The 16,203-nt window shown below is 37.2% G+C and overlaps 1 protein-coding gene across 6 annotated transcripts in view; it reads right to left on the bottom strand.

The window, feature by feature from the left end:
* The window catches only part of SRGAP2 (SLIT-ROBO Rho GTPase activating protein 2), a 202,974-nt gene that overhangs the window by 121,502 nt on the left and 65,269 nt on the right, over nt 1-16,203 (bottom strand). For all 6 annotated transcript variants that reach the window (XM_034414389.3, XM_034414387.3, XM_087889395.1 and 3 more), the window contains exon 3: nt 6,542-6,734. In XM_034414389.3, the coding sequence (XP_034270280.2) occupies nt 6,542-6,734 (193 nt within the window). The remainder of the gene's footprint in view (nt 1-6,541; nt 6,735-16,203) is intronic.

Genomic DNA, 16,203 nt, shown 5'->3' on the forward strand with positions numbered 1-16,203 from the left:
GTTGAAAATTGGTGAATTGGACTAGGAGACCTTGGTCCTTTCCAATTCTGTGAGTCTGTGATACTGGAGAAGTAGCATTCAATGAGGAAGAAGACAAAGAAACAGAATGAGACAATTTGCCATGGTCAACTTGCTGTAGCCAACTCCCCATGGCCAATTTGCCATGGCCAACTCAGCACAGGACAATTCAAAAATTCAATTTTATTATTTAAAATATTTTTTTTTAATTTTTGTCATTCACATTTCATTTTAACCCTCATTTTCATCCTTTCTTTAATGATTCTATTCCATCATTTCTTCTGTATTAGTGTAACTCTTGTTCTGTGGTGAATTGTCGAGCTGTGGCAAGCTGTCCCCCGGAAAGTTGGCTGCAGTGAGTTGACTGTGGCAAGTTGTCTTAGACACCAAAGAAAAGCACTTGATAAGAAGTTTGTATCTGAGGGGGCAAATTTCTATACCTTCTCTTTTTCTAGGAGGGAAAAGAAATCTAAGCATTTTGAGAAAGTGGCCTTGGTAGTGATGGTGGGTATAGGAAGCTTTGAAGGCAAAAAAGTCACAGTTGTATTCAATGCCTGAAAATGTGGATTTGCCACATCCGATTCCTGAGATGCTGTATATTCATCCTTGGGGGCTAGTGATCACATGTGGATTTTTTGAAAGTATAATAAAGCACTCTGACAAATGAGTGAGAGAGTAGCTTACATGGTCACAAAATACCCACTCTACTGACATAAATTTGTAATTTTACTGCCTGCCATCACTCCCTAACATTTTCTCTACCTACCCTCCCTCCCCGGTTTTGGGAGCAGTTCGGTATATTTTTCAGCAATCACTTTTGTTTCTCTCTCTCTCTTTTTTTTTTAACTGAAGGAACAAACTAATGGAGCTTATATGTGAAAATAGGGATGCTGGGACATAGTATTTTGTTTGTAGAATGAAAGCTCATTATTTTAATTAAAAGAATCTAAAAATCTTTGTGCTGCAGCACAAAAAGCCTAAACAATTACTCAAGACATAATGAGAGTTTCTGAACACAAAGGGAGGATGGAAAACAATAGGGATGAGAATAAATATTAGTAAACTGCAAAACCATTTACAAGTAAAAGACTATATATTCCAAATTCCAAGCTGTTGAGAATTGTATCTCTATCTCCATAATTCTTTTGCTATCACTGACATTTGAAGTTATGCTTATATAAGATAGGAGTAGCCAATTAGTCCCTACAAAACATATCAATCATATAAGGTAGTACATATTTCTTTAGCCTTTATCTGCCTGTTTTTGTTTCCTGGTTACAATCAGTTTTGCAACAAGTCCCCAATGCTACTTTCTTAGTTTTAGGGACCTCCAATCTCCCTGTTCGACATATGTCTGAATTAAAAGTTGTTACTAGAATGACAATTTCCTTTGTCTCTGTTTCCTGTTATTTGCCAAAATTTGGCAGCAAAGTTAAGTAATAATGAGAGCATCTGGGAGAACATATTTTTCCATCACCCACCTCCTGTTCACTCTGCTTTTCCCACCTCAAGATTTGCCATTGAATTGAGAGCTTTCCAAAAAAAACCTGCCATAAAATAAGATAGGGAAAGCATGTACACAGCAGACTTTCTGGAATTCTTTCCAGCACGTTATCAGAATTGGGTATAGGAAGCGTTAGTATCGGTTTTTTGTATAATGAAACAACATATTGTGTCTTTGTATGCCCATTTCTCTTCTCCCATCATGCTGCTTTGTGTGTGTTTGTGTGTAAGTGTACTGAGAAACACACGGTAGTGTGCATATGTTCTCATCTTGGTCACAGGACCAAAATGAAGAAGAGTTTGAATGAAACAGTTGGCAATACAGAATTTTAAGCCTCTGACTAACAGTATCTCCCATAGGGATACACTGGGGTAAAGGTTTGTTTGGAATATTTTCTCTGAAGCCCCAGACTGATTTTCAAACAGAGTCTTTCTTTTTGCAGAATTTCTCTCTAGATTAAATCTTGTTCCATTGTTATAGATATAGCTAGTTTATACTATTATGTAAAAGTAAAAAGTTGAGGAATGATGTTATCTTATTCTACTGCTGCACCAAGGGGAGTTGGAAGTCAATGGTGTTTTTTTTTTCCTCACCCCTTTTCCCTTCCCTTTTCCCTCCCCTATTTTTGCTGCGATTTTCTTTTGTATCTTTGTATTTTATATTATAAAATAATAAAAAAAAGAAAAGTAGATTAAATCTTCTTCCATTCTGTCCAGTTTTATTTATTTGATACAATGTAAAGGCCACTCGATTCTGCATAATTTTGTATGTTTACACTTTTAAAAAGTGGAACAATAAAAAATAGGCAGCTCATAAGTATTCAGAAGGCCAACTGTGTGGCAAACAGTTAATCCATTGATAGACACATAGATGAACAAGCAGGCAGGTAGACAACAGACGCAATCCTAAATCTCTTTTGTATGATTTCTTTCTAGCATTAGGTTGGAAAGATTGAAAACATCCCTTCCATTTCCTGTTTATTTTTCACGAACACTCTAGTTTTATTCTCTGCTATAAGAGTTGCAGCACTGTCTGATCTGCAGTAGATCCTTCCTCTATTCACTGTCTCTGAAAGCAGGCAAAACTTGCTGCCAAGAGGAAGATGAACCTTCTTAAAGAACAACAGGAAAGACTATTAGGGAGTGATGGGTTGACTGTGATAACAACAGAAATTATTGGGAATCCGCCAAAAAAAAAAAAGGCCTCTGAACAATACCATCTGCATTTGTTTCCCTAGTTCCTTTGCTTGCTCTTGCCCTCTTTTGAAAATGTAGCCATTGAACTAATGACCCACTCACCATATAATTACTTAAGAGACTGTGGAATCCTTGGTGTTCTCTAAGTTTCGTTGTTTGCTTGCAGATGTTTCATTATCCAACCAGGTAACATCACTTATGATATTACCTAGTTGGATAATAAAACATCTGCAAGCCATTAACCAGGCTCAGAGAATAGCAAGGACTCCGAAGTCCAACCCTGAGCTGCGTATACTGTCTTCTATGGGAACTTAAGACTTTGTTTTAAAAGCTGGTAACCTCACTCTTTTCAGTGATTCACCCTGCAGCATCAATCAAAAACCTGGTAGGTCACTTGGGCCATTTCCATACCAGATATTGAGTTGAACATGCCCTTCAGAAGGAAAGCAGAAATAAAAGTTATGGCTGTAATGAGAGGGATTTATATTATATTTATAATGTAATGTAATGAGAGGGATTTATATGAAATTTAATGGCATCCTGAAATGGAAGCTCATTCTTGCACTTATTGCTAGAAATGTTTTTTTTAAAAAATGAAATCCTAACTACAGAAACACCTTTTGTTTTCTTGGTAGCCTATATACAGTATATAAAGTCAGATCTGGCCAATACTTGGATAGGACAACTCCAGGGAACAGCAGTACTGCAGGCCAGACAGGGAAGTAGAAAAAAGAAACATTCCAGGTAAAGAAAAATCATTGCTGTATTACAGCCAAGGAAACTACAGGAACATAATCAATCAACAACTTGAAGGTGAATTTACTTTTCCTTATTCTGTAGCAGATTTGGTATTAATATATTTGACAGACTGGCAACAGATCCTGGGGGAAAAGTCTTGCTAAAGGTATGTTAAGAGCAGAAAAGTTTAGAATTACTAACGACAGTTTAATTCTCCTTGCCAACTATCTGTTTCTGTTATTTTCAGATGTAATCAGCCCCTCATATTTGAAAAGCTGTGTCAGGATTCTGATGGTGGAAACATTTTGAGGTGAACATATATTTTCTACAATTTTGGTAAGAATCCTACATTCTATGAAAGCAACTCCTATAGCAATAAAGCTGGTTTCTCTTTCCTATAGAAACTAGTAATTCTGTTCCAAAACAATTTCTTATATAAAATAGGAAACTGTTTATATTTTATATAAAACACCATACTTGGAATTTTAACATACTGTAGATACCCTCAAAGGAGAAGAAGATTCAACATTTGCACAAGTTATCTCATCATTCTAAAAGTCTGAAAAGTAAATATAAACATCAAGCCAAGAGTAATTTAAATATCCAAATATGTTTTTCAAACAGTACTTAAATTCACTTTGGGTCCTGCATTTTAATTCCATGATCACATACCACATTATAATCAGAATTAAAGAACACAAATCACTTACTGTACATTAAGTTTGATGAAAGGAAAAATAAATAAAAAGGTAAAGGCTGGCATATACAACTTAAACTGTAATTCAGCGACAATTTCCTTTAAGACATCCCTTTTCAAACATCGAATGATGCTTAAATGTTTGTGAGTTCTTTTCAATTTTCAGTATTTTTTCTGCATAAATATGACCTAAAATGTGATTTGTCTTTCATACAAGTCCTAAAAACTAGATTAGGAGCCCAATTAAATGAATGAGTAAAAAATAGTAGTCCATCCTTAATCACCACAGCTGGAATCATCACCACTATCATTAAGTGTGTGAAGTACAAATCACACTTTAGATCACATTTATGCAGAAATATTCGAAATGCAAAAGGATTAAAAAATGTTTAAGCAGATAGCTTAAAACGTGTATACAGTAGATAGCTCCAGAAATAACCATCATTGAGGCACAATGTGAATTACATCCTAGATATGCTTCTTTTTGTCCTTAAGTCAATAATATATTATGTCTAGAGTGTTTTAAGAGAATCTAATACCCTTCAGATATTTGGAATACCGATTTCTTGGGAACAGATGGCTATCTTCAGATTGTTGTTTCAATATAAGCCTCAGGCAAATTTAAATATCTATTTGTATCTACAACCAAGTCAGCTGAAGCTCAAATATTCTGGCCCCCAAATGAGAAGAGAGGACTCATTGGAAAAGAACCTGATGTTGGGAAAGATTGAATGCAAAGGGAGAAAGGGACAGAAAAGGATGAAATGGTTAGATCAGGGGTGTCAAACTCGATTTCATTGAGGGCTGCATCAGGGTGGTGTTTGATCTTGAGGGGGGCAGGGTGTGTGTGGCCAGGGTGGGCGTGGCCAGCTTGTGTCGAGGGCGCCTGTGGTGTCCTGAGCACTCTGCCAGCAAAAACGGCTCCTGAGCTCCATTTTCGGCAGCGACTGCCTCCTGCAACCCTCTGGAAGCAAAAATGGAGCTTGGGAGTGCCGCCTGCAGTCCTAGTGAGCTCCTTTTTTGGCTGTGATGGCCTCCTGCAACCCTCTGCCAGCGAAAACGGAGCTTGGGAGTACTGCGGGCGGTCCTCTTGAGTTCCATTTTCATCTGCGACAGCCTCCTGCAACCCTCTGCAGGAGGGTTGTAGGAGCTGGTCCTTCGCTGGTCCATTGCTGTTTCAGGGTGGCCCCATTGGCCAGATCTAAGTATCCCATGGGCTAGATTCAGCCCCCAGGCCTTGAGTTTGACACCCCTGGGTTAGATAGTGTCATCAATGCAATGAACATGAATTTGGGCAAACATATGGAGATAGTGGAGGACAAGGGATTCTGGCATGCTATGGTCCTTGAGATTGCAAAGAGTTGGATACAACTCAGTGACTGAACAACAACAATAACACAATGACACAATGAAGTCTTCACTTGTAGAGGGCCAAGGGAATAACCTTGAGGGACTGGATTGAGAGTACTATCAAAACAAGGTGACTAAATCCAGAGCAAAAAATGTATAGCAAGCAGTCCCTAGTGAAGATAAAGAAAAGGAGAGAGAAGCACATTCAGACTTACAAAATTCTGTACTACAGCTTTTCCATAAAAGCATAACTGACCTACATGGCACTAGTTTCTTGGTTTGATCTAACTTGAAATTTTGACATCACTACTGCTACCCAAAACTGAGCCTGTACACTGATATAGAGCAACTTTCCTTCTAAGTTTCAGAATATTCACAATAACTGACTCAGTCATACCATCTTCCTACAGAGAAGCTTATTTCCATTTTCCCCTTTGCAGCACAGACAATCCAAGTACATCCCATCGTCCATGCATTTGCACATTATAGTTGAAAAAGGCAGTAGTTGTATGTTTAAAATTCTTCTTGGGTGCCAAAGCAAAAATATTTCAAATTTACAATAACTAGAAATAGTCATGCTTAACAACAAAATGCTGTTGTACAGTTTAGAACACATTGTTTAATAATGTCTTCCCTATAAGGATGAGAGTCGTGTCTACAATCTGCATCAGAACTTTCTGCATCTCTAGGTCAAACCTTATTTTATTGCACCAGTTACAGAAAGCTTTCACATAGAAGCACTAGATTTCACAAGAGCTTCTAATCTTTCCATTATACAAGTCATCAGGAGATGAGCACAAATGCTGAATGACCACGGAGATGTTATATATGTCACCCCTGCACTGTAGCTAACATTGGAATTGAGGGGAAATAGAACTCTTCTATATTTACATTATAAATGAAATGTAAACCAACAATAACCTGACTATGACATTCATAAAGCAATATGATTTGCATGATGATAGCTGACATCTTCCCAGTTTTATGGCTTCCCCTTCACTCCCCAGATCCCATTTCCTCCAAAAAGAAATGATTTACTTGAATTGCTGGTCTTTGGTGCTCCTTGTTTTTGCCAGAAATCGTTCAGCCAGCTTCTCTAAGTTCCTGGAGTAATCCATTTCAATTTCAGCTTTCTTGCGAAAAAAATCCTGCAAATCTTGGAGCAGTTGGACTCTCAGTTCACATTGCTGATCAAGACATTTCAGTTGTTCAATAAGCTGGGCTCGAATCTCTGCAAAACAAGGAAATTACTCATGAAAATAGCATTAAAACAGAACTACGGTATCTAAATATATTTGCTGCCTGTATCTGTTAAAGCTAAGTGTCTCTAAAGTCAAATAGCAACCACAAGAACCATTCTGAGCTTCCTAAAGAATAAACAACAACTAAATATACATTGTGGTGTGAGAGACATAAACTACAAGTTGTTACATAGGTTTAAACTCAATCAGTTTCTGAAACACACAGAATGATCAAGATTTCTAACATTATAAGATTCTGAAGATAAACTGGGATAACCTCATCATAGCCACTGTTCTCAAACCCTTGGAAAAAGGGCAAAATATAAGTGCAAAAAAGAAAAGGATATTAAAAACAAATTTTAAAATGAAAGTTAAAGTTCCTCTTGATTTTCATACACCAATGGGCCTTTATTTAAATATTAATTAAAAATCCCCCTTCTGTTACTCATTAGGTCAGCTGATTTAAAAAAAAAAAAAAAAACCACCACCACCAATTACTATTGTGCATTAGACACAGTAGCCAATGAATAACAAAATAACCTGATTCCAATGCAAACTACTTACAAAGATGATTTTTACTGGTAAAGATTCTATTAATCAGCCATGTCAAGCATACATTAGCAATCATTTTCCAAATATGTACTGAATCTCAATCTAGATAAAGGCCACAGGGTTGGATAATGCTCCAATTCTCCACTCTTAGCTCAAATTTCCTCTAGAGACACTATTAAATTCCTTTGCAGACTATTCCTACGGCAAAACCAAAGCACTGATCATGCCATACATTTCCCAGAAGATACCAATTTGGGACTATTCACGCTGTGTCTCCAACTGCGACATTGCAATTAAGCACAGCACATCAAATTGTGAATGGTTCGCCTTTGAAAAGTCCAACAAATTTGCATGGCCAGTTGGGAAAGGTCACAAGAAAGACAGTTTCATTTTTCATGGAAAGAATGCCTTTGAGCAAAATTTGTAAGCAGATTATTTTTGACTGCATGCAGGGTATTTTGAGCGCAGATGATGCTGGTGGTTAACACGCTTTTTTTTAAAAAAAAAATCTGGCCTTAAAATATTTCAATAAGGTCACCCAATGTTTGCAGTATAATTTACTCTCACATATTCCCAGTACATAGAAAAACTAAGTTAACTAACAATGTGGTGCTGAACCTTGAAATTCACAGCATTTTTCTTCGACTTTACAATGAAATCTTACATGTAATTACTTTTAGCTGTGGTATGCTGTTCCATGCCACGAACATCTTATTCTCCAATCCCTTCTCTTCAAATTACCGAATTATGTCTTTTCCTCTTGACATCCCGGAGCACATAAATGCTAATGAATGATGGCTGATGTTGCTGGAAGTTTGCTGCAATCTTTCTGAGTTTATTCAAAATTGAATTGATACAAGTAATCCTTGATTTACGACCACAATTGGGACCAGAATTTCCATTGCTAAGCAAGGCAGTTGTTAAATGAATCACACCCAGTTTTACAACCTTTTTGTCACAGTTCTTAAGTGGATCACTGCAGTAAATATGTGAATCAAACAAATTTGGTTTCTCCCATTGACTTTGCTTGTCAGAAGCTGGCTGGGAAGGTCGCAAATGGTGATCACATGACCCTGGGGACACTGCAACCTTATAATACATGCAGTTGCCGAGTGCCTGAATTTCGTTCATAAGACCATGGGGAAGCTACAGCAATAGTAAGTGCAAGGACCAATAGTAAATAATCTTTTTCAGTGCCATTGTAATTTTGAAGAGTTGCTAAAAGAATGGTTGTAAATTGAGTACTATCTGTAGTATAAGTAAGGCAGCATAGCATTTAACATTCAGTATATTTCTGCCCTTTTTATAGATACAGATCATCTATGTAAAAAACTTGATGGAAATTGTTTCGTTCAGGAAAAGGTGTGTTTGCCAAGTATTTTACTTTACAAACTTACCCTTCTCTTTTTTTTCCTTTCTTGTATTCAAGAAATACACAAACACACAAATTATAAATTTTATTTAGATGAGATATAATTACTGAAAAAGCATCTACAGCAGAATTTCTTAACTTGTTGCTTTTCACATAAAACACCTGGTTAGGAATTGCATTAGGCCTCTTAGTAAGAAAATCCACATTGCGCACAATATTCTGAGACCAGGACTGTAATTTTGCTTGGAAGGATGGTTTGAAAGGGCAAGCTGTCTCTCTTTGGGCCAGGGATCAAGCCTTAAAGAAAGGCCAATCCAGGAAGAAAATGCACTCCATCAATCATTTCTTTTAACAACTGATCAGAAAGATTTAGCTGCTGAGGAACTTCCGGTTTGCTGCTTGTCGCTGCCAGACGTTCCTTTGGGATCGTCAGCTTCCATCGCCTGTCAGAACCGCCTTCACAACGGAATGGCGGCTCGAAAAAACTCCGTTTCCATGAGGAAACGGAGATAGAGCCGGCAGGGGTGGGTAGAACTCTCTGCGGAGTCCCAAAAGTTTTTTTTTTTTACTTTTGGGACGGAGCGGATGAGATGCCCCATATCCCCAGCCGCTGCTCCGGGCTTTGGGAGACCTCTGCTGATGCAGAGCTAGGCGTCAAAAGCGAGCCTGTAAATTTAACAGACTACTCAAAGAAAATGTGAGCTGGACCTGTAATACTGAACCGCAAGTATTTTACTGAATTTTTAAAAGAAATTACTTAAGAGAGAGGAGGAAAAGAAAGAGGAAAAAAAGCCTTTTAAAATGGCGTCGGCTGGAGGAGAGGCTGAAAGGGAAAGTCCTTCCGTTTTTTATTACTACAATGTAGCGGAATAAATACCACTGGCTACATTTGTAGACAAAACTTCGCTCCTGTGTTTTTTTCTCTTTTTCTCTCCCTTGGAGACCTGATATTGTTGTTGATTGGAAAGAAGTCTTTCTTGCTTTTTTTTTTAACAAAGTCTGCCTGGGCGGAAACATGGCACTGAGACTCATAAAGTCAGATAAACAAGAAGGGGGGGGATTCCCCCACCAGCAACTTAAAGGAACAAGTTTTAACTCTTCAGTCTGAGAAACCTGATTTTAATATAATAGAATTTTTTATAGAAGAGATTGAAAGAAGGGAGGAGATTGTGAATCAGCAATTTGAAAAATTTAAGCAGGAAATTAAAGAATTGGTGAAATCTAAGTTTGATGTTTTGGAGAAAAAATTCTCAAAAATGGCTAATGGTTTTACAGAATTTATGATGCGGTTGGACACAAATACTAATGTACTAGAGTCTAAAATGGAAGGAACTCAAGATAAATTGGACAATAGAATCCAAAAAATTGAAAATGACTTGATAAACATTCAGGATAATAGCTTAGAAGAAAAACCTAAAATGAATGCTGATCAAAAGTATGGTAATGCAGAAAATCTGCAACAGAAGATTGAAAAAGAGATTTTAATGGTACAATATAATTTTACAGAATATGCGATAAGATTAAGAGGTTTGCAGGAAAATAATAGAGATGATTTAAGGAAAATATCTTCTGAATTTCTAGCTGGGATTCTAAAGGTTCAACCTGATGAAGTGTTTAGTAGGATTGACAGAGTTTATCGAATCAACTCTTGGATTGCCAAGCAAAGGCAATTGCCTAGAGATGTGGTGATTTATTTTATAGATAAAGAAATTAGGAATAACATCGTGCAAAATTCCTTCAATTCTAAGTTGCAACTGCATGGAAGAAAGATTTGGATTTATAAGGAACTCCCACCTAAGATATTGATGGAAAGGAAGAAATTTGGTTTTTTGGTGAATGAGTTAAAAAGAGAGAAATATCTCATTCAGGTGGGACGCCCCAGTTGGTATTATATTTAGATATCAAGGAGAAAGATATCAGCTAAACACTGTTGAAAGAGCGGAAGAATTTTATCAAAATAGGTTGAAAATGAACTTAACATCTTCAGGTATAATACACAATAAGCAGAAGGAGCCGGAAATAAAGGTAAAATATCGAAATATAGAGACTGTACCAGATGAATTGCCTTTGGTTTCATTGGATACCCTAGCTGGACTATCTATAAATCTGAGAGAAGTGGCATCTAACCTTAATGTGATGACCTATCAAGGCAAGGACAAGCATGAAAACCAATTAGGGGAAATACAAGGGATAAAAAAGAAATATGAGATACAAATACAAAACCAACAAGACCAATCTACAAAGCAGAACAAAATCCGACCAGATGATACACAATTTGTAGAAAAGAAACCAGGATGGAAACCAAACCCACAAAAAGTAAAGGAAAAAAGAAATAGGTGGCATAAAAATAGAAATTTCTAAATCAGGCAACAGTGAAGCCAGTGACTTTAAAATATGAATGATTATGTGTAAACACAGAAGAGGCGATGTATTGGTTAATATCATCCTGAAGATTGTGGCAGATCTCTGCATGGCCGTAATTTGGGGACGTGAAATGAGCCTTAAACTGATGGATTTGAATTATCATTTTGGAATTTTTTTTTGTGTTGATAAATATATTATATTATCTCGAATTACAAGGCAAGAGAATTATGCTGGGGCATGCAGAAGATCGGGTTGTTACCCACTACGATGACGGGAATTTATAATCCTGATGAAACCCACAATTATTACTATATGGAATATAATTATAATGTCACTCGGGTGGTTGTTTTTACTTTTATATATATAAGAAGATATTTACTACTGATGGGGGCAGATATGATTGAAGATCTTGAATAAACTGTTGCACCAGCAAGCTATGTTACCCGATTATGGATGTTGGTTCTACCAATCCAGTGGAAAGACCTTAAAGAAGATACTATATGGATTATAAATTTAAAGTTATTGTCTTTTCTTTTTTTTTATTTAGATATAATGGAAAGTATAGACATATATTTTTAAGTAGTGTGGGCAGTGAATTAAAGATATTAAGAAATGTGTATGGTAATTTTGCATGATAGTGGGTGAATAAGCTAGTTAGTAGATTGATTAGTCTAAGAAAAGGGATTTTTAAGTGATATATTTAGGGGAGTGGAGGAAATGGATAGAGTGGAATAAATGTTAAACTAGATTTGATGGGGAAGGCTGCTCTGAAATGTTATAGTAATATACATAGAAGATTAAATGTTAAAGTAGGACTTATTGTATAGTTTTAAAGTGGAGAAGTTATTTTATAATGTTATAGTATAATGTCCTTTTTTTTTATTTATTTATTTTTTCCTTTTTTTCCTTTCTTTTCTCTTTCTCTTTTCTGAAATGTATGGATAAAGGGGGATGTTATAATATTAATAATATTTTTAGTAAGTAAAGGTCAATATCTAGAGGAGGGAGTAAGTAATCTGTTATGAATTAGGTTTTTTTTGTTATGAAGAAGTCACAGGGGGGGATGGGTGGGGTGGGGAGGGGGGGTTAGGGAGGGGGAGGGAGAGGGGGGAAAAAGGGGGAAAAATCTGTATTTGAAAACTTTTTCAATAAAAAAAAAAAAGAAAGATTTAGCTGCTCAGAATTTCTCATACTATAGATACAACTTCATCGTTCTCCATTATCAAAATCACATGAGAAAAAGTTGTAACTCCATGAAATGTTAATGTGTCAATACAATAATCCAATGTAAACAGATTCAAAATTCACATTTGACCGAATTGTAACATGCCCTTTATTTCTCCCTTTAATTATCTTATCTTAGGTGCTCTTGTTGTTTATAAGAAAATCAAAATCCAATGAATAACACATCTGAAGTTAAAGCATGAACTACTAATTTCAGTTCAATGATATATAGAGCCTTGATAGTACAGTGGTTTAGTGCACCCTGTTATTAACACAGCTGCCTGCAATTTCTGCTGGTTCGAATCTCTCCAAGGCTCAAGGTTGACTCAGCTTTCCATCCTTTCTAAGGTAGGTGAAATGAGGACCCAGTTTGTGGGGGCAATAAGCTGACTTTGTATAAAATATACAAAAGAATGAAGGCTATTGCTTAATGCATTGTAAGCCGCCCTGAGTCTCCGGAGAAGGGCGGCATATAAATCAAATTTTATATATATATATATATATATATCCCAACCAATGAGCCCCCCCATCTCTCCCTCCCTCCCTCCCCCTCCTTCTTCTCTCTCTCTCTCTCTAATTTCAATGATTTTCAAATTAAATATTTGAAGGCAAGAGAAATCATTTTGAAAAAAAGTATACAATACATTCAATACAATATATTTCAGAAGAATATACTATATTACAAAGCAGCATGTATTAAGAAGAATGTTATTTCAAAAGCCCATGCCCTACTCACCCCACAATGTGTCCTCTGAATTATGAACAGGTCTTGTTTATGTAAACTAACATTTGCAGCTACAGTAATCTGACATGCATATACAAGAGCAAACTTCTAAATGAAGCAGATAAGCCCTTTTGCTTCTTCAGATATCTATTATGTCAAGACAAGTACTTTACAATAATCAACACTGTATTACTGTTTGCATAAAAGGGAACAGCTGACTGAGTTCCTGGCAGTGGCATTCAAGAGTTCATTGAAAATCTACATATCCTACTACAGAAGCATGAACTATAGAAGACTGCTCTTGTTCATAACATTCTCTTTTTCAGCAAAGTTTTGTTCTGGTTGCACGTAAAAAATGTCTGGGGTATTGGAATTTCCTGAAACTCAGGTAACTTCTAAGAGTATATAATGTCTTTTTGTAATCCAGTCATTTATGTAAATAAGAGGATCACAATACAGTTTACAGGGGGGGTGGGGGGAATGCCTTTGCAAGTTCAGTATGAAGACTCAAGGAACTTGGAACCCCATAAATTAGAGGCAATTTAAATTAAATTGGAATGGAATGTGTCTCTATTTTTTAAGAATTCTGAATCCATTTATGAGGATATTTTAACACCTACCATAAATTACAGAGAACAAATAATGAAAAGACCTAATTTTAAGCATGAAGTTTAAACATGAAATATAAATAACAAGTTAGCCTATGACACACATAATAAACCTTTCCTGGTAATATTGAAAAACTTTCAATAGGAGAGTACAACTTGCAAAAGAGGAGGACTGGGGTTATTCTCCATGAATAGATACTGATAGTTTGCAATGGAGAACTCTTCTACCTATTGGGTTTCTCCATGCAGTAGAACAGTGGCCCCCAACATTTTGGGGCCCAGGGACCATTCCATAGAGAGAGGTTTTTCCGGGTACCGGAGGGAACGTGGTTTCGTGTGCTGCCTGCATCCTGCAGATGAGGCTTTGCTTGTTTGTGCGGCCCTGTTTCTGGCATGCTGTGGCCCAGTGCCAGTCCATGCACTGTGGGTTGGGGTATATCTCTATCCCGCATCAATTCAGTGATGCGGTGAATGTGATGTGCCGGTGCCTGGAGGCTGTGAGAGTCTGGATGGGAGTCAACAGGCTCAGACTTAACCCAAACAAGACCGAGTGGCTGTGGGTATTGCCTCCTAAAGACTATGTCGATTGTCCATCCTTGGTTCTGGAGGGGGAGAAATTGTCCCCCCCAGAACGGGCTCGCAATTTGGGTGTCCTCCTAGACTCACAGCTAAGATTAGAGCAACATCTGACAGCTGTGGTTAGGGGGGCCTTTGCACAGGTTCGCCTGGTGCACCAATTGCAACCCTACTTGGATCAGGAGGCTCTCCTCACAGTCACTCATGACCTTGTCACCTCATGGTTAGATTATTGCAACATGCTCTACATGGGGCTACCCTTAAAAAGTGTTCAGAGACTACAGTTGGTCCAGAGCTGTCGTGGGTGCACCTAGGTACACCCACATTACACCAATTCTCCGCAAGCTGCATTGGCTCCCTATTGGTCTCTGGTCACAATTCAAGATGTTGGTTATTACCTTTAAAGCCCTACATGGCTCAGGGCCAGGTTATCTTTGAGACCGCCTTCTACCTCATAGCTCCCAGTGACCAGTAAGATCCCACAGAGTTGGTCTCCTCCGGGTCCCGTCAGCTAAACAATGCCGGCTGGTGGGCCCACGGGGGAGGGCCTTCTCTGTGGCTGCCCCAGCTCTCTGGAACCAGTTACCTCCTGAGGTCCGGACCGTCCCCACCTTATTGGCCTTCCAAAAAGCGGTGAAGACCTGGCTTTTCCGGCAGGCCTGGGGCCGTTGATCTCGCTTTGTGATCTGACGAGATCCGGCCATGAATGGTGTGAATGGGTTTTAATGTCTTTAATGTTTTTAATTTTTAAGTGTTTTTATATTGATTTTTTGAGTGTATTGTGAGCGGCCTTGGGTCTTCGGAGAAGGGCGGCATATAAATTGAAGAGAGAGAGAGAGAGAGAAAGAGAGAGAGAGAGAGAGAGAGAGAGAGAGAAAGAGAGAAAGAAAGAAAGAAAGAAAGAAAGAAAGAAAGAAAGAAAGAAAGAAAGAAAGAAAGAAAGAAAGAAAGAAAGAAAGAAAGAAAGAAAGAAAAAATGTGGAGAACTCAGGGCTTTGCAAACAAACCTCTTGTGGACTGAATCAAGAATTTCCATGGCTCAAATCAGTCATAGGGAACATCTAGCCTACGAACATCTATTGCATTTAATAAATCAAATATAGATGTCTATGGAGATTCTCAGTCATCCAGTCATGGTTCTCCCAAAGGTGCTTTTTCAAGAGGCAACTCCCTCCCTCCCATACACATACACACACACAATCTGATTTTCTCGCCAGACTCAATACTATATGAGTATATGAAAGATTTTTAAACAGAAACAGAACTAACTCTGCTTTATATATATATTAACTAAACAATCATGTTACTTGCTTATTTTTGCTTAGTTTGATGTGCAAACCAGATACTTATGATTTTTGTTCTCCTTCATTTGTTCAAGAAACCGTAGATTAACTAACTATAGATGGATTCAAACATCAGATTTAACCTAATCAAAAACAAACCAATCACATAATATTATCTTTCAAGATTGCATTTTAAAATATCCTTAGGTTAGCAAAATCCTGCCTTATAACAAGCAATGCATGCAGTTTAAGGAAAAAACTGAGATCCAGTTTGTAATTCTGATTTTTAAATGAGTAGTATTAATATATTAATTTTCTGAGTGAGGCTATTTCCACTTGATTCTTCTTTCAAACAGATGTTTTAATTCCATTACTTTATGTTTTATCACATTTTCACTACTTTCAAAGAAACTAAAAAGAAGGATGGGTGCAAAGAATGTCTCTGTCCTTAACATAAATTCAGCATGTAGTGAATTTAAAATCTTCAGATCCCTGCTGAGCCTATTTCAAGTAGATAGTTCTGGAAGCTGCCTTATATGATTGAAAATTCTGTAGCATTTTAGTAATCCATTGTCTATGAATATACATGCTCCATTTAACAAATATTAAGACAGTCAACTATACTGAACTTTTTACTCCTCTCTTGAAATTCAAAACCTCCATGATAAGTCAGCTGCACTTACTTCTCTGTCTTAAAAAAAGATCACTGTTGTACTTTTACCCAACTATGTGGATGCTAACAATAATCTCAAATCC

The sequence above is a fragment of the Pantherophis guttatus genome, chromosome 3, assembly GCF_059756535.1.
Source record: "Pantherophis guttatus breed Tessera chromosome 3, ASM5975653v1, whole genome shotgun sequence".
Lineage (NCBI taxonomy): Eukaryota > Metazoa > Chordata > Lepidosauria > Squamata > Colubridae > Pantherophis > Pantherophis guttatus.